The 23,437-nt window shown below is 41.3% G+C and overlaps 1 protein-coding gene across 1 annotated transcript; it reads right to left on the reverse strand.

Annotated features, from left to right (window-relative positions):
* Window positions 1-9,081: 9,081 nt before the first annotated feature.
* LOC131106520 (uncharacterized) lies at window positions 9,082-15,956 on the reverse strand. Its single transcript, XM_058055678.1, has 14 exons — window positions 15,887-15,956; window positions 13,950-14,037; window positions 13,582-13,657; window positions 13,193-13,476; window positions 13,012-13,074; window positions 12,842-12,918; window positions 12,620-12,688; window positions 11,997-12,202; window positions 11,566-11,668; window positions 11,282-11,444; window positions 11,037-11,140; window positions 10,613-10,757; window positions 10,385-10,511; window positions 9,082-9,921 (listed from the first exon to the last, which is right to left on the reverse strand). Exons 3-14 carry the CDS (start codon window positions 13,598-13,600, stop codon window positions 9,737-9,739), a joined length of 1,545 nt encoding a protein of 514 aa, XP_057911661.1. The 5' UTR covers window positions 13,601-13,657; window positions 13,950-14,037; window positions 15,887-15,956; the 3' UTR covers window positions 9,082-9,736.
* Window positions 15,957-23,437: the final 7,481 nt, after the last annotated feature.

Here is a 23,437-nt window from a genome sequence, read left to right on the forward strand (position 1 = left end):
GTCCAAAAGGAGTAGGAAGAAGCAAAGCTTATTAAATCCTACCCCTCCATCTGGTACTTTTACAATCAGTAACTGTTGGATTTGTTCACTTCCTGCTTTCCATAATACAATTCAAGGTTTTTTTTTGTATTTTTTTGTTTATTTATTTGTCCTCTCTTGTAGAGAAGTATTGGATGACATTTTTAGGTAATGGTTATTTTTAGCCTTATGCATTATTTTAGCTGAAGATGAACTATATCAGCAAGTTGAAGTATTTGTGATTTTAGAACTAAGGAGTTAGTATGTTCTCTGTAGGCGGCATTATGAATTATCCTTACTGACCTTTTTTGCCTACAGATCACATACCTGTAGGCGGCATTGTGAATTATCCTTACTGACCTTTTGAACTATGAACTTGCACAATACTGCCATACTTTGTCTCTGTGTATTCAGTGTTTGATGCGGCGGTTGGGACAGCCTATGCAGCTGGGGATTTTTGTAGCAGAGTATGTATTCAGGCTCTATACTTCATATTGGGTTCCTATATTACAGCAAAACATAATAGTACAAGTGGAAGTACAGTATTCCATTTGAGACACAGCGGGTATGCACATGTATTAGGCAGCTTCTTTTCCTCGGGCAAAATGGGACAAAAAGACTTCTGATTGATTCTGAAAAGTAAAATATTGGAACAAGTCTTTCAGAGGGATGCAAGCAGAGTGGCGAGAAAGCCAAAAAACGAGGCAAATTAGGTCAAAGATTGGAGAAAACTGAAGTTAGCACCAAGCCATTATGGTCAAATCTTGTTTTCTCATTTTGTTGCATCATAACAAGTACACATTGGTTGTGTCTCAAGTGGAATACCTCCATCAGTGCACTTCAATAAGTATGCTGTACCACACTATTAGTTCTGACTTGAATTGTGACAAGCTGTCCCAAACCCATTACTGTCATTACGTACTTACCGGTATTGACAATCAATAAGTCAATCAGTCAACAATCAACAATAACAATTGCCATATTTACTCGCTTCTTCTGTTCACCAGGGCCCCGTTTCACGAAGCAGGTTTAGTGAAAACTCTGAGTATGTTAACCCTGAAATGAGGGAAACTCTGAGTTTTCCGTTTCAAAAAGGGAGGTAAGTCAAACCAGAGACAGAGGAGTAACTCCAGCCTGTTTCACAGAGAGAGGTAACTTAACCTCGGTGTCAGTTACTATGGCAACAGACTCTGTGAACATAACCTGGTCGGGACCAGGTTTTCTTCAATGAACCTCGAGTTTCTTTCTGTCTCCGGTGTGATTCATTCATTGTTGCGCGTGTTTAAAGCCAGTTTGGTCGTTTTTCATAATCACCATCACCAACAGCAGTAAAATAAACAGAAAGACAAAAAAAAATTTATTTGGTCTTCTTTATTTCCTACAAATAAGAAAAAAAATGGTTTCTTACTTTTTAATTGTTACAATCATCAACACAATTCACCTATGACCATGCACCCACCTCTAACTTGTGTTTTAATAATTCAATTTCCAGATCCGTTTTAGTTATCTGGCGGTCCAGCAGCACCATTTCTTTTTCTGTTTTTTGTACTGTTTTTAATAAATGCACTTTGTAGATTTCTTTTAGTGGTAGCTGGGAACACATAAGGATGACATTATACAGTTGCACATGAATTCCACTGAATTAACCTCTGGAATTTACTGAATATCTCACTGTGTCAATCTGTGCTGTGGAGGTTGAGGGACCCTGCCCAGCTGCCCAGCCATGCTCTGTTAAAATGGATAAGAATCCGTTAATACTTCAGTGTAGGCTAAAAGTCACTATAATCCACAAAAGCATGTAAAGACATGTGAATGGAGAGGAAATCAGTAACATCAAGATTTTACCTCTGTAGGCCTCTCAGGCTCCCTCTCAGACACCACAGAGAAGGCAGCAGACATTGTGGTCCCATCATCTTCATCATCCTGTTTAGAGTGTTGTGTTTCACTATGCTGTACTTTAAATATGGCATCATCTCTGGACTATTGGCTACTTACAGTTAAAGTGGCACATGGATCCACTAGACCAAGTACGCCTTCAGAATCTGTTGAGACAAAAGAAAAACACATGAAAGGGAAATTAACATTGAACTATAGGCCCAAAAGAAGTTTGAGGCCTAGGCCTATTGCATCTTATCAAGGCTGGTGGCTCCTGTGTAATCATGTCCGAGGATGAGGTTCCTCCAGGGATCCCCTCTGCGACTGGCCTCCCGACAGTCTGACTCATGGCCAGCTCCTCTGCCTCGGTCAGACGTGGTGGGGGTGGTCCTCCGCCAGTTTTGCGGGCAGATGCCCGCTTTCTGTTGGCTGAGTAGAAGTTAGATGTTGCTTTTCATATGTCTGATTTAACTGTATACAGGCGAGGACATTTATGTGTGTGAAAACAATATTATGTTGGAGATAATGCACACTGAAACAGCTGCTGAATGATATTTAGTGGTAAACATGATTAAAAAGAGGCACCCTGACTGTTATGCTGAGGGCTTACCTGTTTGAACAATGTTTTTATATTTCATCTTCAGCTGCTTCCACGTTCTTTTTTCGCCGGTGGGATTACATCTAAGTGACATAAATTGTAGCTATAACACCATTCTACTTGTTTGCATCTGTAGCCTAATATTATTGTGATTACATAAATGTATATAATAAATTTAAACTTACGCATTGACTCGAGCAGTAATCTTCTCCCACGCCGACTCGCGTTCTTTCGCTGCTGCAGCCGTGTTGCTTTTCTTTTTAAAAACGCTTTCAATGTTGCTTTTCTTTTTAAAAACGCTTTCAAATTTGCCGTATGACCGCATTAATATATCCAGTTCCAGAGGACTGAAATACGACGATCTTTTCTTCTCACTCGTTGCCATGGTGAATCGAGGGAACGGGGCTCCATTGATCAGGGCTTTTTAAAGTCGTGGTGCACGCGCTTAACTCAGAGTGAACAAACTCTGTGTTGATTGAACCAATTGAAATCACCTGTTCTGAAACCCGTAAGTCAGAGTTTCCTGTCTCAGAGTAGATCAACTCAGAGTTCAGGGTTAGACTCCAGAGTTGGTTGAACCTGCTTCTTGAAACGGGGCCCAGACCATCTATCAGAAGTCACTTCAAGAAACGATTCTAAAGTTATACTGTATCCATGCCATCAAGCAATCAGCAGTTTTGGGGGCACCCAAAAGCAAGAAATTAGATGGTTGAATGGCTCAATATTGACTAAAGTGCCTTGCGAAATCAGAAGTAACTGACCACATACAAAGTCAGCAAATAACAACAACAACAACAACAACAACAACAACAACAATAATAATAATAATGATGATGATGATGATGATGATGATGATGATGATGATGATCCTTGGTCTTCTTCTACGCCTCCTACCTGGCAGCATCCTTCTACCAAAATATTCACTATCTCTCCTCTGGACATGTCCTAACCATCTCTCTGACTTTATCTCCAAGGTCTCTAACATGTAATGTACCTCTGATGTACTTGTTCCTGATCCTATCCATCCTAGTCACTCCCAATGTGAATCTCAGCATCCTCATCTCTGCTACCTCCAGTTCTGCTTCCTGTCTATGGTTCCAAATAGAGAGATGTCATGGATGTCCTCAACGGAAAAAATGGCCAGGCGCATGACCCTACACTTCCCTCCACTGTCCAACACATAACAGGCGGTGAATGTTCCATTAGAGAAGACAGGTTCCAACAAACCCGAGTGTTCCGTCAAGAAGATTTTTTGGATATAGACAATATTGACGTAAACCTTGATGTTGTGTGTACGTAAATGTGGAATGTTGTAGAAATGTTGCTATGTCTATGTACCAGTTTTACATATCACTTACCTCTCGGGTCTTGGACCAACTCTTTAATATGAAAGGTGTTCTTGTTCTGACCTTGCACAATACCTGACTTTATCTCCATAAAGGGCCTCTAACATGTAATGTCCCTCTGATGTACACATTCCTGATCCTATCCATCCTGGTCACTCCTAATGACTATGACTATTTTCATCAAAATAGTAGTCATACCAAATCATTGTGTTGCCGCTGGTCATTCGCAGTGTCTGAGTGATATTGTAAGTTTTTATTTTATTTTTTTTTACAATGAACGAAGCAACTACAGAGAAAGACGCATCACCTGCATTCTGTTCTTTGCAAGTTCATTTCACTGAAGACCACTGAGCAAACACCTTCACAAGAAGCATCTGGCTTGAAAGTACAATATAAACACATTTGGATGCTAGAATGCTATTACTGATGCTATGCTACACAGGAAGGGACAAGACGAACCCCATCCAAGTTGTGACAAACAGTAAGTCATATTTACATATGTAAACACTACGCCATAGTAGCGACTAGCATTCAAAGCATTGTTCATGTCACAAAACACATTTCACAGAGAGATGAGGATAAGCAGCATGCAAAATGGATGGATGTTGGCAAGGGCTGGGGCGGGCAGGGCAGCAGCTGCAGCAAAATATACACTAAAACAGGCTACAAAGACCCCTTTAAGCTCATTAAGAAGCCCATTTTAAAACAATAATTGAAGGATAAGCAACTCCAAGGTAATTTACACTTACCATTCTCTTCTCTTCGAATAAATAATTCCAATCACGGTTAAATCCTTGTTCTGTTCTGCAAGTTATGTATGTTTCTTCTTCAGTGAAAACTATTGACACATCACTCAAATCTTGGCTAAAATCACTGGCGGTACGCTTTGAGGTTATTTGCTCAATTTTGCTAGCTAAAGATAAAAGCAAACACATAGTCTCACAAATACAGACAAAATATACTTATACAGGGGAAGGGTGCTTTTTTGCAGCTGTGCTGTAATAAGACCCGCTTACTTGTAGGTATACAGGGATAAGGTATACAGATAATCTGTATTAGGTATTGTTGTCAGGAATAAACAATCTGGTTCTCATTCTATAATTTGGTTCTTTAAGATTCCCTTATCTTCTATTCGAAATCCACTTAGAGTCCTCAGGGGGAGAATTTCTACAGCTTACTTGTGTATAGACCTTTTTGAAGGTGTCAAACTCTTTCATTGTCACAGTCACAACAAACATACACATGAGTACAGCAGCACCGCTACTGTCGGTGTCAGCTGACAGGAGAATGCAGTGGATGAAGCTGAGAGTGACGCTTTTCATCACAAAGATGTGAGTATTGAAGCGGGAAACGATGTTAAATTAAATGTTGCTTCATATTCGTTTCAATTACAGTAAAAGCCTTGAGATGATTGACTTGTTAGCTAATAATCATCCTCTAGGAGGATTTAAGGACTTTATCGACTTCAGAAAATAGGAGAATTTTCTCATATTTGCACTTGTAAAAAGATGATAAACAACAACAAAGGTCTCTCTCTCACTCTATCGTTCCCTCACACACACACACACACACACATCAATTAGCGATAAGCACTAAGCCTTATTAAAAGGCAATCACAGCCTCCCCATTTGTCACACTATCATATATAAACATTTGATCCTTCATGATTTATAGATAAAAAGAAAATTTGCTGTGTTTCTTCTCCTTCGCAGCCTCCACTCTTTCTCTCAGCCCTGCCTTTCAAATCACACAGGCCGTTATTGTTTGCGCCCTTAAATGATCGGCCCGCCGTCTGCATGATGATTGAAGGCTCGTGGAAGAGCGTGTCTCTTCCACATAAACATACGCGTGCACTCTGCATAGTCCATCAACACGGGAATGAGATGTTTTGATCAAACGCTTACATGGCGGCGAGGAAGCTACTTGTAAATGCATTACACAGACTGCACGCAAACACACCATGTAAGGGTCAGCCAGTCAGCCAGTCATCACCATCTTTAGTTTCATTTCCCTCTTGATGTGTCTATCAAACCCTGATGATCAGATAATGCATTGGTTTCTAATTACATACTGTACAGTACGTTGGCATATGTTTGGATTTTGCATTTTATATTTATTCGCCACCTGTGGATGGAATGATTTTTATTCCAACTATGGCGTTCCATTTATAGTTACCACTTAACAGAACTGCTGCACAATTTGGCAGCACCCTTCTAATCTTTGTATTGTATACTAACAGATAGTTGGATGTGTTATGCATGTCACGGCAAGCAGATGGTCATTGGTCATTGTGTGACAAACATGACTAACACCGGTCTTGATCCAGATCAAAGTACCACTCACGCTGACTCTGGTAGACACAGCAACAAGCTCCACTAAGTCTCGTTTTGCACCCTCAACTGATTGTAACATCTGCCATGAAGCAGCTTCGATATAAAACCACGATCTGTACTGGCTGCAGTTGTGTGCGGATTCCAAACTACTTTGGCTCCGGATTGTCAACTCACTTTCTGTTCCTATGCTGCCATCAACATTGTCTTGATGGGAAAGTCACTACTTCCCAATATAAAACTTATTTAATACTCGGTGTAGAAATGTGAATGAGGAATGAAATTTAAGTTCAAGTCATATTTTTCATCCAACCATTCTCTGTGCCGATTATCCTTACGAGGGGTGCAGGGGTATGCTGGGGTCTATCCCAGCTGACTTTGGGCATTCACACTCACATTCATACCTATGGACAATTTGGAGTCGCCGATTAACCTAGCATGTTTTTGGAATGTGGGAGGAAACCGGAGTACCCGGAGAAAACCCACGCATGCACGGAGGAACACAGGTCGAACACAGGACTGGTGGCCAGCCAATCACAGGGCTCATATAGACAATTTCTAAAATCACAAATACTTCAACTTGCTGATATAGTTCATCTTCAAACAGCTAAAATAATGCATAAGGCTAAAAATAACCAATTAGCTAAAAATGTCATCCAATACTTCTCTACAAGAGAGGAGAAATATGATCTCAGGGAAGAAGTACATTTGAAACACTTATATGCTAGGACTACGTTATGCTAGCCATAGCATTTCAGTATGTGGAATCAAACTATGGAATGGATTGAGTAAGGAAATCAAACAATACACAACGATGAGCCAATTCAAGAAACAATACAAGCAGTTGATGTTTGCTAAATACAAGGATGAAGAGTCTTGAACCAGTCATGATGTGCTATATATATCACTATATTGACACTTACTATGGTACCCATTATGTCATTGGATGCTCATATCACCTCGTACTTCGGTACAAGGTGCATTATTAAAAAAAAAAAAACTAAACTGTATTATGGAAAGCAGGAAGTGAACAAATGTAACAGTTACTGATTGTAAAAGTACCAGATGGAGGGGTAGGATTTAATAAGCTTTGCTTCTTCCTACTCCTTTTGGACATGTGGAACTGTGAACTGATTATGGGATGCACTCAATTGTAATCTGATGCATGTTCAAATGAAATAAAACCATTACCATTACCATTACAAACAACCATTCACACTCACATTCATACCTATGGACAATTTGGAGTCGCCAATTAACCTAGCATGTTTTTGGAATGTGGGAGGAAACCAGAGTACCCGGAGAAAACTTACGTATGCACGGAGGAACACAGGTCAAACACAGGACTGGTGGCCAGCCAATCACAGGGCACATATAGACAAACAACCATTCACACTCACATTCATACCTATGGACAATTTGGAGTCGCCAATTAACCTAGCATGTTTTTGGAATGTGGGAGGAAACCGGAGAAAACCCACGCATGCGCAGGTCGAACATGCAAACTCCACACAGAGATGGCCAACGGGGAAATTGAACTTGGGTCTCCTAGCTATGAGCCCTGTGCGTTAACCACTCACCAGGGTGCAGCCCTACTTGCTTGTTTATATTCATAATTAATTTCTTCCTGATTCCCTTCAAAAACAACAGGAATATTGGAAACTTCACCCACACTGTCCAGTAACCAGGTATTTATTTCAGTTAGACTCTGAATTTTTGGCTAAGAAGTTACTGGATCAATTTGGATCGTAACGAATCTTGATACGAATCGAATCGTTATTAAAAAAACTTACACTGTTACACCCGTGGCTGCAGTTCTTGCTGCAAATATTGTACTATAAGATGACAAACTGGCACGCAAGGACGCCACTAACATTGACTTCTGCAAACATTAGCCTGATTAGAAACATTTCATCTTGAATTTTATTCCTGATGTTCTCTCTTGTCGAAAATTGAATCAGGGAATGCTAGCGAATCAGTGTGATCTCATAGTATATGAAGTAAGATAGCTGTCAAAAAGGTGTGTGCATGATTTTAACCATTCGTATTCGTAATCTTAAACATTTGTATGTCAATGAAATTGTTGTACACAAAATTCTGCTGTCATATACATGAATCTGAGAAATTGTGCGGGTTAGGATTTTTTTCATGTGAGTATGAATCTAAAAGCTGTGAGTGCAAAGTCTTGTGAATACAACTCTAATTTCTACGACTACGACGTCTCTTCTATGAGCACGAATTCAAGTTTGTGGGTACGAGTTGAAAAGCGTTAACATGACGTCACGTAGGTCACAGGCAGGTCACAGAGAAAATAATCGAACCTCGATTCCTCCAATCGCGCGTTCGCCAAAGGAAAAAATGGCTGACAGCAGTGGACCGAGTGGAGCTGCCCGCTCAGGAGAAACATCACAGGTAAAGTCAACAACGTGTTTATCCAATATTCATTTCATAAAATTGTACTTTATTAAACAATGTACAGTTCATGGACTTACAGACTTACTCCTTTAGCATCAGAAGTTGGCTTGTGCTAGTTATTTAGCATTGACCTGCAAAATATGAAATTATGTGAAATTAATTTGCAAAATGATGTTGATCAAAATACAAGGCTTAGGTATATATAAAACGTATGATTTTTTTATTGTTATTTCAATGGTTTTCTGTTGTCACTGCACTATGCCTGTGTACTTCAGTGTGTGCTTTGGTATGTTTTTAAAATAATTCAAAATTATTAGACTTATAACCGAATCATATTTTAGCTAAATTTTGATTCTGCCTAGTTCCCCTAACACTGCTGATTCACAGTGCATTATTGTGTTAAAAACCTTAAAATATGACTCAGGCAGTTATTCTATGACGCTAACAAATGCTGTTTCATACAAAATATTAAAAAGATTTCCCCCCCCCCTCCCCAGAACATGGAGCTATTTGGAACTGACTGGGAAATGTTTGATGCTGTGCACGAGGAACCATATGGAGTTCAAGTCCAGGAAATTGAGTGCCCTCTGACTCCGCATATTATGGAAACTGTACAGTCCATGATAAATCCCTTGGCCTCATCAGAGTCATTTGGCAGAGACATTTACATAACAATGGTTCAGTGTATTGAAAGTCTAATGGCAACACAAGAAATGCCTGAGATATAACATGATCTTGCAAAAGATTTTAATAGCATAAACTAAAGGTAAACATTTGCAGTCTACCTGTTAAAAAAGACTTGCTCTGACATCTGTTCAATTTAACATGAGATAGGAGTCCCAAACATTTTTACTGAGAACTTTCCGATGAAATTTCTATTCATCAGAATTAAATTGGACTTTTCTAAAACAAAATGACTGTGGGTATTCCAAAGAGCAACATGGCGATTACAGAAAAGGAAGGAAGCTGTCACAAAAATGACCAGAATAAAACATATGATCTGACATGTCGCAGTTACTTGTTTTCCTTTACACTGAGCGGTTACACCCGATCAAAAGTTTGCCCATGGCATATGGCTAGTGTCAAAATGTTTTTGAATTCAGTATATGTTTTCAGATGAGCTGAAGGGAATGTGACAGTACGACTGCAGGCGCTTACAGTTGGAAAACAAACAAAAAAGTGTGTTGCGTATCACAGTCATGGTTGAATTTCATATTTATGACAAAGTCCTTCTTTTCGCTTGGCAGAACAGGCTTATGTCGTTGTCCAGTCATCCACTGCATGATGCGTCCTACAGTCAAGCCTTCTGGAGTAACGTTGTTGTTGGGGCCCTCTTGTTCTTAATGAAGAGATTAACACAATGTTAGTCTGAATTGAAAACAATACATTTTAGTTTTGAAGTTGATAAAAATCCCTTACATATACACAAATCATACTGACCTTTTTGAGTATAAGAACATTTGATTAATCACAGTAGAAACCACAGAGATTTTAATAAAAGCAGCATTTGTTGTGACTGGATGACAGGCACTATGTTGTTATATTATTGTAGATATAACTGCAAGTCATCCATCTGTAAGCCCTTCATGTCTAGTTTAATCAAACTGTTCTTCTAGGTCACAATATTACATTTCATCATTTACATTCATTTTAAATAGTGACATCAAGTTTTCAAAAACGCTTAGATTGAATGGGTTGTTTATTTTGAATCAATTAACCATTTACACTGCACTAAATCAAATGTACTGCAGGATAGCAGAAAAAGTTAATGTCTTTATTACCCTATCTTGGCTAAAACATACCAGAATCCTCAATCTCCTGAAGGTAGTCCTGGAGAAAGTTAATGATTTTTACTTCTTTTTGGTGCTTGGCAGAACCAATCTCACTGAAGACAGGGCGGCACCTCTCTAGAAGGAAGCCTGCATCCGCCTTTAAGAAGAAGGAAGTGCATTTCAGTCTGCATAAACATTGTAATTCTCGCAAAAGACATTCATGCTCAATTAAAAGCAGTCTAAAATGTAAGAATAGACCTCATTATCTTCCCCTGGAACAAACAGTGGTAGGCAGAGGTCTTGATGAGTCTTCATGATTTTTGATAGATCATACAGCTGCAGGCCTTTTCTGAGCTGGTTGAGCATTGGGATGACTCTCATGGTGGAGTGAAGTATAACAGTTCTAATGGACAAAATGTTTCATCAGGAGAATATACTTAAGTGGTAAACCTGTTGGATGTAGAGGGAAAAACTGCCAAAACAACTTAAAAAACCTATATTATTATTATTAGGTGACATGTAAAGAAGTTAAACAACACAGCCTTGCATGAAACAATGCCATGTTACTTAATCCACGTAATCCGTGCTTTAGACATGACCAAACAAGTAGCCTAACTCAAGTCACAAATTCTTGTACAATACACCCTTACCTTAATGAAAATCAAAAATGTCACCAACGTACCTTATCATGCTGTCTTTGTTTTCCAGAGACACGATTCCAGTGTATCCGCAGGTCACAACATCGTCAACCAGGTCACTGATGTTGTCATTACTGGCGCTGTTTATCTGAAAACAGAGTGGGTGTCAAGTGAAATTAAGTTGCATTGTATCATTTTTCTCTAAAGGCTACAAACCTAAAAAGTAATTGTGCAAGCTATATCATACTGAGGTTAATGCAATTACTAACTTTAATAAAATTGTATTTACCCTCTCAATAAGCTGTGACAGTTCAAAATCTGTTACATCACTGGCAGACACTTGTATGCTGTCAGAGTCTCCGGAGCAGAGATATCTGACGCACCACTCGCGCATGAAGCTAGGACAAGGTCCGCCTTGTGCCAGGCTGGCTGCCATGATCTCTCCTGCACCCCTAACCAAAACAAAACAACACAGCATAAACTGCCTGAATATATTTACAATGATACAAAATAGGGTTAAGTATTATTGCAATTAATATACTGAAAGAAAACAAGAGGAATTTCAATACACACCTAAAGTAATTAGAGTCCAAACTGTTCAGACAATAAACAGGATTCTTCCCTTTCTTATCTGACCCTTCAATGAAGAGTCTGTTTTCGATCTCTGCCAGCATTTCTGCAAAACAGCAAATACAGGACATTCAAAAGGTCTCTTCTGTCTCTCGTTTTTCCCCATTTAATTAGCATTTGAGCCCACTACAACACCAGAGGTGGTGATGTTCACAGTGTGTAAAGTGTGTCTGATTTGACAAATATGGACAAACAGGAAGAGGACGAAATCCACACATCAGTCCAATAAAAATTCTTGGAACTATATTCAGTGTGTAGATAATTCCTTTCCTTTTTGTTCTCGATTATCTTTTATCCTGCACGGGGCCTTGTAAAAATCTAATGTGCACAAATATTCTCTTATCGTGACATGATATATAGACAAACATTTGTACCTGTGAGGAATTCTCTGCTAAGGGCTCCAGTATCGATGCCTGCCTCACCAAAGAATGTGACCTTAAGTCTACATTTGGGCGACGTCTTCTTCTGCCGTTGCCACTGTTGCATGCCTCTGCTGAAGAGGTCAGTTCGCGACACACAGATGGAAAATGTGTTTGTTTCATCAACTTGACAAGCGATCCATTCCAAGATTTCCTCAGAACTGGAATTAAGAACAAAAGACAAAAAATGAACATTAAGATAGACACTTATACTTATTTGTTTCTTGTTCACCACTGGGCATTTGAATAAAAACCAAAATTAGACATGGTTATACTGTATGTATAATTTCATAGCTGTTTGCTACAATTATTCTGGGTGGTTGTACCTAACAACCACGACACCTCCTATTCTGGTGAAACTATGTGGTGAGAGCAGGCTTCATGTAAATCAAGATAAGAGCAAAATGTGTCATAAACATACAATGTTTTTTGATTACCACATTTCTCTGTGATCACACTGAACACATTACAAAGCTTTTCAACAGGAAAAAGATGATTGATACTGCAGTATCAATTTAAAGTGCATATTATCTAGATGACATAATTTGCCACCATAATTACCTAATGTACAATATTACCTTTGAAAGGTACTGATTTGACTGACTGGTACTGATCCACTTGACTCATGGCCGTCATTATCTGAAGGTCTGCACACATAGAGAATAACAACTTGTCCTAAATTATCTTGACATAAACACTTGCATACGTACAAAATGTTGCAAGGCAATCTCCTTATATGTAATTTGTCAAATGAATGTAGGTAAACATTTAAAAAAGTTGCACAAAATCATTAATATTACCGTAATCCGCATATGGCTGCATGGATCTCAATTATGTCAACTTGAAATGCATTGTTGCACACAGGACACTCTGCAGTCTTAAAATAGAATCCACAAGGCATGTAAATACAATTTTACATTATTCCAGAGATTAATATCTTAATTTACCAGGAAGGCACAAACAATTTCACCTTGTCTGTCTGGTTGCAAATGGAATCTGGGAATTCATCTTCATGTTCTTCGTTGCAGTTTTCCTGGGGGAGAAAAACAATAATAATATGTAAGTGTTTAGAGCATAATACAGGATAACATCTCATTTTTCAATACAAACAGCTGTGAGATAAAGCCTAAAAGACTAAAACTTTGACATACCTCTTCAGCAGAATAGGACAAATCTACAAGGTCTGTCTTGCATTCCTTGATGTGTACTGGAAGAATTTGAAGAGGAATCATTTTCTTGCAGGTTGTACACTGGGCTTTGGGCATGTTCTCAAACTCCTTTGCTTCAGGTGGTAATGGAATTGTATCAAGTTCTTCTTGTAAAGGAGAAATGTACAATGTGTATTTTCCATTCCCGCTCACTACTTTCAGCTGCTGGCCAGTGTATCCATGTAGATCTGGAGGAATAACAACCAAGCTCCGCCGTCCACCCCCACCTAAAATTAATGAATTATAGATACTAAACAAACCTGAAAATTCAATAACTACTCATATAGAGAGTATTTTGGAACAACGTTAATCCAGTGTGTCTGACTACATACCTGTGGACTTGTGCAGCATCCAGCCACCACAGATATTTGCCAATCTTGGATATGCACTGACAAGCAACTCTGAAAACTTAAGAGACAAAAGCATAGTTAGAGCTTTATTGCAATGACCTATATTTATGAACTACTGTGTATTTCATCATGCAAATATTAATAAAACCATGCATCAAGATGAATTCTAAGATGGGTGTTTTTCTCTTGACTTGACACAAGGCCGTTAATGAATGGTAGCATACCTCTGAATGTGTCATGTTTTCGGATATGGTTAGTGAACGCTTGCCAAGGCCAGCCAGCATGAGTGGCAGTTCCTCTTCTCCTTTTGGTGTTTTTTCATATTGTTTTTCAAGAAGAAAAAAGCTCACCAAAAAACTCTTCCCAGATTCTTTTGTCCTATATGGTGCAAAATGTCTTTTGCCTCTTGCCTCCTTTTGAAAAAATCCTGGAAAGGACCTAAAAAGAAGGCATACTATTATTCTCATCTTTTATATTCCATCAACAAAAAACAACCAAACTTAGAAGATGTCTACATTCTATGATTATGTTAGCTTATGTAAATTTGTTTAATTTGTTTTATGCAATAGTTCACATGGTGATGGTCTGAAGCCCAGAAAATATTCTAAGGTAAATAATAGAATTTAAAACATCTGCAGCCGTTTCCCTGCCTTCTACTTAAATCAGGGACCTAGTCTGTCCAAATGTGCCTGCACTGAGAGTGCAATACATGACCCATGTACCCTACCGCGCCATTTCTTGTTTCACTGACAGTCCAGGGCCATTGTTCTGAGATCTTATAAGTTGTTGCACTGCCTGCTGAGACCTCACTGCTGGAACTGACTGTGCTCCCTGTCCGACAGCAGCTTCTCCTGTACTTTCCTGTCTGACTGGCCTGGCCTGATTCTCCTGTACGCTGTTACTTAACATCAACACCAGATTTTGTGCTGTGATGATGATGTCTCTTAATTGGACCTGAGTGAGAGAAAAGACAAAATTGTGCGCGGGGACTGCTGGGGTGCTGGGCACTCGGTGGGTGCACTTAGGGGCTAGGGGGGTCGGGGCCAGGTGGGTTGACTGGCGGGGTTGGTGGTGTGCTTCAGCAATGTCCTGGGGTTTTGCTGGGGTGTCCGATGTTCCCACTCTTCTTTTGTTGTTTGTCTTATGTAAGATTCTGTGATTATATGTGTGAAAAAAAACAAACAAACAAAAAAAAAACTTATTGAATTGGTAACTGCTATGGCGTGGAGAAGGGGTAGGATTTAATAAGCTTTGCTTCTTCCTGCTCCTTTTCAGACATGTGTAGTAATGAGGTGTTGTGTATATGCATGTATGTGTATGTGTATATGTGTATATATATATATGTATGTAGATATGTGTGTATGTATATGTGTATGTATATACGTATATATATATATATATAAATAGATATTGTAAGTGTATATGTGAGAAAGAATAATGTAACATAGTATGCATGTCTGAAATAAATTAAGAAAGAAGAAGAACAGCAAATGTTACAGACATGGGTATTTTGCACGATTGTACAGAGTGCCTGCAAAATAACTTCTCCTTAACTTAAAGTCTGAGTTTGGGTCAGCATCCACATCAAACAGCAAGCTAGTCTGGACCCATGCAACCCACACTTGTGCGCCTAATCTCTAGCAACTGACTGCAGGCAAATAATAATAATTATTATAGCCGGCTCTATTGAACCTTGCCAATCGCTGCGTTGCTAGCGACGCCGCTCTGATCAGAGGAGCATGGGATATTTTCCTTATGGTTCATTTTTACCTTAAGTACAACAGCTTCAGAGTAATAGTGCTGCTGGTTACCGCGACACAAACGCGCCCCTTAAACCGGAATCTCTTGTTGTTGACAGATAAGACTACACAAATACAGACGTCAAAATGTGTGTATGATAATTCCATCGTCCACTGATTGATTTCCTCTGTGGTAAACAAATGCACATGGCCTAGAGGAGAATTGGCAAAGAGGAAAAGAGACCGGACTTATACGATGGACAGATTTATACGCCAAATAACACCATTTACAAATCGACAAAAGTTGTATTTTGATCAACATCATTTTGCAAATTAATTTCACATAATTTCATATTTTGCAGGTCAATGCTAAATAACTAGCACAAGCCAACTTCTGATGCTAGTAATGCTAGCACTAACTTATCGTCACCGGCATGTCGTTAGTTTGCGAGCTAAAGGAGTAAGTCTGTAAGTCCATGAACTGTACATTGTTTAATAAAGTACAATTTTATGAAATGAATATTGGATAAACACGTTGTTGACTTTACCTGTGATGTTTCTCCTGAGCGGGCAGCTCCACTCGGTCCACTGCTGTCAGCCATTTTTTCCTTTGGCGAACGCGCGATTGGAGGAATCGAGGTTCGATTATTTTCTCTGTGACCTGCCTGTGACCTACGTGACGTCATGTTAACGCTTTTCAACTCGTACCCACAAACTTGAATTCGTGCTCATAGAAGAGACGTCGTAGTCGTAGAAATTAGAGTTGTATTCACAAGACTTTGCACTCACAGCTTTTAGATTCATACTCACATGAAAAAAATCCTAACCCGCACAATTTCTCAGATTCATGTATATGACAGCAGAATTTTGTGTACAACAATTTCATTGACATACAAATGTTTAAGATTACGAATACGAATGGTTAAAATCATGCACACACCTTTTTGACAGCTATCTTACTTCATAATAGTAGTGTTGCTTTTCTGTCTCCCACATTCTCAATAAATGATGACACCAGCTCTGAATGAGCTCCAAAGTGAAACAGCTGTGCTTTCAGAGCAGATTTGAAGATGAAAGTCTGGACGTAACCTGGTTGGGACCAAGAAAGCCCGGCTTTACACCCCCCTCGGGCTTATTACCAGTCCAGGGTGTACCCCACCTCTCGCCCAAAGAGAGCTGGGATAGACTCCAGCATGCCCGCGACCCTACTGAGGATAAGCGGTATAGAAAATGGATGAATGGATGGATAATTTAATGATGAATTCCATATGTTTAGAATAAGTGAATCATTTTGTAGTTTGTAATAGTTAACTCACGAAGGTCGCAGGGGTGCTGGAGCCTATCCCAGCTGTCTTTGGTTGAGAGGCGGGGTACACCCTGGACTGGTGGCCAGCCAATCACAGGGCACATATAGACAAACAACCATTCACACTCACATTCATACCTATGGACAATTTGGAGTGGCCAATTAACCTAGCATGTTTTTGGACCACGCATACATGCAAACTCCACACAGAGATGGCTGAGGGTGGAATTGAACCCTGGTCTCCTAGCTGTGATGTCTGCGCGCTAACCACTCGACCGCCCGTTTATACAATCAGTATAAAATCAATAATATTTTAACTCTTGTCAAAAAATGAACCACCTCGGAAAATACTGTAATAAACCTAATGTACCTGAATACGTTTCTTGCCATTACCAAACATGTCAAATAGTATCTCACAAGCTTTTGTTGTGAAGGTGCCAGCAGACGTCCGAGCAATGCAGTCCCGAGGTCATCACCATGTGGAAGGGCAGCCAAGGGAACTTAATTAAGCAGCGCACCATGATAATGATTTGCGGTATTTTTCATCAGCAGTTTGCAGTGAAGCGACACCTATTAAACAGGAGGACCCCGGTCCAGTTTATGGGCTCCAACTGCGATTCATGCCATAAGGCAGTAATCAGTAGGACAGCCGGGTCACTGGAGCCACAACACAACACAATTTCACAAGCTGACGTTCTGTTTGGGAACAAGTCAAAACACTAACCGGCAGAACGCTGAACCTCAAACGTCTCATGACAATGAAGTTCTCATTCAAGTGGGCACCCTTTTTGACTCTTGAATACGCTTGGACACCTCGCTGCTTTCCAGGTTGACATATTATTACATTTTGATGGTTGTTGTAGCGTGATACACAGAAATGTGTCCTTAAATATGTAAAAATATTTTATTTAAAAAATATCCAAAACGTCCCTAAGTTTATTTTTTGTAGATTGAATATATATAACAAAAAACAAATTAAAATAACCAAATATATACGTATGTGGCACGGCGGCCGAGTGGTTAGCACGCAGACCTCACAGCTAGGAGACCAGGGTTCAATTCCATCCTCGGCCATCTCATAATAGGTCCCCTTGAAACCGCTGACGATGGGACATGTCTGATGCTGAGGTGCCCAATGTCAAAGACACGGAGATGAAGACTAAAAATTAAATGTAAATTATCTCCTGTTAGACCCGGGTTCAATTCCACCCTCGGCCATGTCTGTGTGGAGTTTGCATGTTCTCCTGTGCATGCGTGGGTTTTCTCCAGGTACATCGGTTTCCTCCCACATTCCAAAAACATGCTAGGTTAATTAGCGACTCCAAATTGTCCATAGGTATGAATGTGAGTGTGAATGGTTGTTTGTCTATATGTGCCCTGTGATTGGCTGGCCACCAGTCCAGGGTGTACCGCGCCTCTCTGTCTATCCCAGACAGCTGGGATAGGCTCCAGCATCCTCCGGTTTCCCCCCATATTCCAATTTAGCCATTCCAAATTGCCGTGAGGAAAAAGCAGTAGAAAATAAATGAATGAATGAACAGGATATCCAAACGGCAACCTGGTGTTTTTGCACTTATTTGGTCCATCAGTTCAAATCTTCTATTTCTGAATAAAGAGGCACATTCAAAATGTGTGTTTTTTTATCTGATTCAAAGATTAATACAAAAATAATCCACAAATTAATCGGTTATTAAAATAATTGTTCGCTGCAACAATCCTTTATTCACTAGGACACAACAGGAAGCTAAACGGCTAGTCAACAAAAGGGATTGTTGGGGTCAACAAGCGTTGAAAACAATCCCCCGTAGCTAGTTTATAGAGAATTGCAAATCATGTCTCAACTCTAACGCGCAGGCCTCACAGCTAGGAGACCCAAGTTCGATTCCCTCGTCGGCTAAGTCTGTGTGGAGTTTGCATGTTCTCCCCGTGCATGCGTGGGTTTTCTCCGGGTACTCCGGTTTCCTCCCACATTCCAAAAACATGCTAGGTTAATTGGCCACTCCAAATTGTCCATAGGTATGAATGTGAGTGTGAATGGTTGTTTGTCTATATGTGCCCTGTGATTGGCTGGCCACCAGTACAGGGTGTACCCCGCCTCTCGCCCAAAGACAGTACGGATAGGCTCCAGCACCCCCGCTACCCTCGTGAGGAAAAAGCGGTAGAAAATGAATGAATGAATGAATGAACAGGTGGCTCCCACCTCTGTTGCGTCTCTGAAAATAGCCTGGTCAACTTTGTGTCACTATTACGTGTCAATGCAGAACATGACCACGGGTGAGGGTGGGAGGTAGTGGGGGGGGGGGGGGGGGCAGAGACAATTGAAGAGCACACAAACATCAGCCGCCTCCACTGACGCCATCACAATAAACACGCGCATTTTGTTTTGTTGGAAAAAAGAATCACGTGTCTCTCGCCACACATCAAAGCCAAGCACGTCAGTCTCCTTCACTCACACGCGCACACGCACACCTGTCAGCATCGGGGGTGCAAGAGGAGGAAAAGGGGGGGAAACTCTCGCCCGCGCACACGCACTTATTCCAGCCGCCCAAAAGTCCAAGCACACTCACGTGAAGCCAAGCGAACACGCGCTCGTGCATGCGCGCCATTAGTTGTGGGCTTCCTTACCTTCCTCTTCCTCTTGCAGTCGCTGCAGGCAGAAAGTCAGGTTCCTCCGCCACGCCGGCATGATGACAGGAGGAGGAGGAGGATATGGGCAGGATGAAGATGGGGGCAGTAGGTCCTGTGCACGGGTGGGGGGGGGACAACCAAAACACTGTCTGTGTCTTCTCTCAGTGTGGAGATGAGGATGCTCCTGTGAGGAACCGATGATGGTCGCCTAGACCCACTGGACCGCTGCAGCACCGACCTCCCCCCCTCTCCCCCCACCCCCACCCCTCTCTCTCTCTTTCTGTCAATGTCTTTTTCTATATGTCCCTCTAAACAGAAATAATCTGTTCCAGAGTCAAATCAATTCCACCGGTGCACTTTAATAAGTATACTATACTGTGTACTTAGTTCCCGAGTGTTCCCGAGTATTCCCGAGTTCATTTTGTGTATAGTGCTGTCAGGATAGCCAAATTTACCCGATGCGTCTCTTCTTTTTAGTAGTGAATTGCAAGTACTCCACTCAACATTTGCACCGCCCCCTAAAATATCCGACGGTTCTTTTTCAACCCCACTTCTGCATTGTACAAATGAATTAGCGTTAACCTGCACTTACATGTACATGTACGCAAGTGCACCAAAACCATGCTAAGTTGACATGAAGTTGACGATTGTACCAAAACATTGCATGGTGAGCTTAGGTCTTACTGTTTCTACCTTTTGCTATTAGTGGTGAACCTTTTTTGACACCTGTATGACAGTCAGGGATGTTAGACTGGATGTACGACGAGTTGGACAGTTGAACCCTGGAATATTTTGTTCTTGAGATTATTTTACATTTAATATATTTAATACTTCTATTTCCACTATTTGCGACGGGAAAACCAGTTTCTGAATCCAAACAAATCAGAAGTGGAGCAGCGAAGCATCCAACCTCGGAGGGTTTACACACACAAGCTCAGAGGGATGTTTTGATGGAGGATTGCGACCTCCAGTGGTCAGTTTTAAGTACTGCACTGCAGTGTGTGCTTCACTGAGCCAAATTGAACCAATGCAGTCAATGCACACAAACTGCTGACTGAAGTTGCAGTATGTGAAGTACTTGATCTGGCATTACAAAGGTACATTATGTACATCTAACTTGAAATTATACTTTTCCAAGGTCTGCATGCACTTCCTACAACATCTGGGTGCTCGCTTAATGAGATGAAGGATGGGTCTCCCCCTAGGGGACCTATCCTCCCAGACCTGGATCAGAGTATCGGCTCCAGGAGACAGTCTGTGGTGCAATGGTGCATGATGTCCCAGAGGTGCTGCATTAGATTCAGGTCTGGAGAACAGGGCAGTGAGCCAGCCAATGGCATCAAAGCATTCGTCATCCAGGAAGTCCTGACACAACTCCAGAGCCTCATGAGGCTTCCAGAAGGAACCCAGGCTCCACTGCACCAACGTGTGGTCTGCTGGCAGGTCTGAGGATCTCCTCGGGCTCTGCTTTTATGTTTAAGTTGCTAGCAAGGGAATGACACATTTGTTTACAATTCCTAAAAATTAATTGATTTTTTAACGCTTTTTCCTCACGAGGAATCCCAGCTGTCTTTGGGCGAGAAGCGGGGTACACCCTGGACTGGTGGCCAGCCAATCACAGGGCACATATAGACAAACAACCATTCACACTCACATTCATACCTATGGACAATTTGGAGTGGCCAATTAACCTAGCATGTTTTTGGAATGTTGGAGGAAACCGGAGTACCCGGAGAAAACCCACGCATGCATGGCGAGAACATGCAAACTCCACACAGAGATGGCCGAGAGTGGAATTGAACCCTGGTCTCCTAGCTCGTTAACCACTCGACCACCGTGCCACTTCCTAAAAATTCCTAAAACCTAATTCCATCAGACACAAGTGGTCCCTGATTCCCTACCAGTAAGCAGGAAGTAACAATTTATCAGTGTCCTAACTGTCTTTTATGTAAATCACAGAACAAAAGCCATTGCCTGTGTAGCATCATAGAGTGCGCTTACAGGGAGAGGGTTTGCTATCAAACATTTCCCACTACACTCAGTGGCTCTACCCAAGTTTTTTTTTTTTTTTTTTCAAAACACTGGTAGTCGCACAAAAAACATTACACATTACCGCTAAAATGCTAAAACTACTTACCATTGAGAGATGTCTTGAAGAAACCTCTTTTCTTGACAAACTTTGGACTGTCCAGTCTCTAATTCCAGATTGGATACGAGTTCCAACACTTTAATGTATGTTAAAAGTGGACATTTTTAAAAGATAAATCGCCGCTTATTATCAACTCTTATACAGTTTAACAACTCCTACTAATTTGGGTTTGCAGCTAGCGGCACAAATCGGACGTCCTCCTATTGGGAGTGGGACCAAAGATGTGACTGGAGGTGGGTGGAATAAATTAAAACACACCTTTTTGCTGGAAGCATGAAATCCAAAGAAATAAAACAGGAATAGGTGCAGATTCTGTAATACGTACCTAGAAATATCTAGGTCTGCCCCGGGGATTTTTCCCAGCTGGGCATGCCCGGAACACCACACCAGGGAGGCATCCGAGAGGCATCCGAACTAGATCCTAGCTCCTCTCGAAGCGGATCTACTCTGAGCCCCTCCCAGATGATTGAGCTCCTCACCCTATCTCTTAGGGTGAGTCCAGCTACCTTACGGAGGAAACTCATTTCAGCCGCTTGTATCCTCCATCTTGTTCTTTCGGTCATGACTCAAAGCTCATGACCATAGGTGAGGGTGGGAACATAGATCCTTCCGGCTCAGCTCTCTTTTCACCACGACAATCCGGTACAGCAACCGCATTACTGCAGATGCTGCGCCAATCCGTCTGAACAAGACACCAAGATACTTCAACTCCTCCACCTGGGGCAGGACCTCATTCCCAACCCGGAAGGAGTACTCCACCCTTTTCCGACTGAGAACCATGCATGGCCTCTGATGTGGAGGTGCTGAGTCTCATCCCAGAAGCGTCACACTCAGATGCAAATTGTCCCAGTCAGCGCTGAAGGTCGCAGCCCGAGGAGGCCATAAGAACCACATCATCTGCAAATAGCAGAGATGACATCCTAAGGCCGCCGAAACCAAAACCGGACTCCCTCCACGCCTTGACTGCACCTGAAAATTCTGTCTATTCTGCTCCTTCCTCGTTTGTACAAGGACAGGATGGCACGGAGTAGCGCACCACCAATCCCGTATTCCCGGCGCACCCCCAAAAGGCACCACGAGGAACACATCGACTTTATGGACTTTTCCAAGTCCATAAAGCACATGTAGACCGGTTGGGCAAACTCCCATGCACCATCCAGCACCCTCGTGAGGGTGTAGAACTGGTCCAGTGTTCTGCGACCGGGACGAAAACTGCATTGGAACTCTTGTAACAAAAGTTCCACCAACGGTCGTACCCTTCTCTCCAGCACCCTGGAATAGACTGAGGAGTGTAATCCCCCTGTCGTTGGAACAGAGACGTGTCAGCCAAGACAGTCCCTCAACCCAGAGCCTTGAGGAATTCTGGGCGAAACTCGTCCACCGCCAGAGCTTTGCCACTGAGTAGCATTTTGACATTTTGTATTCCTTACACCGTCCGACTACATCCTCAGGATAGGTCAGCAGGCCCCCCGTGTGGACTGGGCACTGCTCCCCTCTTGTGTTGTTCCGGACAGTTTGCCAGAACCTCTTTGAGGCCAACCAAAGGCCTAACCGAATTCCTCCCATAACCCTCAATGTATTACATATATGAGGTATGGTTATTGACCATTTACGTTCATTATGTTCTGCCCAATAACGGTGGACCAAACCATTTAATGTAGCTACAGGGGTGGTCAGTCAATATGCAAGTCTACTTTTGGTCAATGTCGATATTTCACTGTTACTAACAAATACCAGCGATTTTTTTTCTAACACACACACACATTCAACCAGAACGAAAAATAAGAAAAATAATTTAACTATTTTTTTTTTACTTTCCGCCCTTTATGGCGCCCCTGCTGGCGGGGTGGGTGGTTGCCCATTAAACCGAGACGAGCCGTCATCTTAGCTTTCTGTCCTGTATTTGATTAGGAAATTAGCAAATTCAGGATTTTTTACTTGAACAAACGTTTAAAACGATTTGAATTAGTGATGATAATAATAATATAATAACAATTTATTTAATGAGATCGCTTC

Source organism: Doryrhamphus excisus, chromosome 18 (assembly GCF_030265055.1).
Source record: "Doryrhamphus excisus isolate RoL2022-K1 chromosome 18, RoL_Dexc_1.0, whole genome shotgun sequence".
NCBI lineage: Eukaryota > Metazoa > Chordata > Actinopteri > Syngnathiformes > Syngnathidae > Doryrhamphus > Doryrhamphus excisus.

Coding starts and splice junctions, on each gene's coding strand:
- LOC131106520 (XM_058055678.1), bottom strand. Junction 11,141..11,281: donor TGTCACAGCTTATTGAGAGG/GTAAATACAATT, acceptor CTCTGTTTTCAG/ATAAACAGCGCCAGTAATGA. Junction 9,922..10,384: donor TCAGGAGATTGAGGATTCTG/GTATGTTTTAGC, acceptor CTCTTCATTAAG/AACAAGAGGGCCCCAACAAC.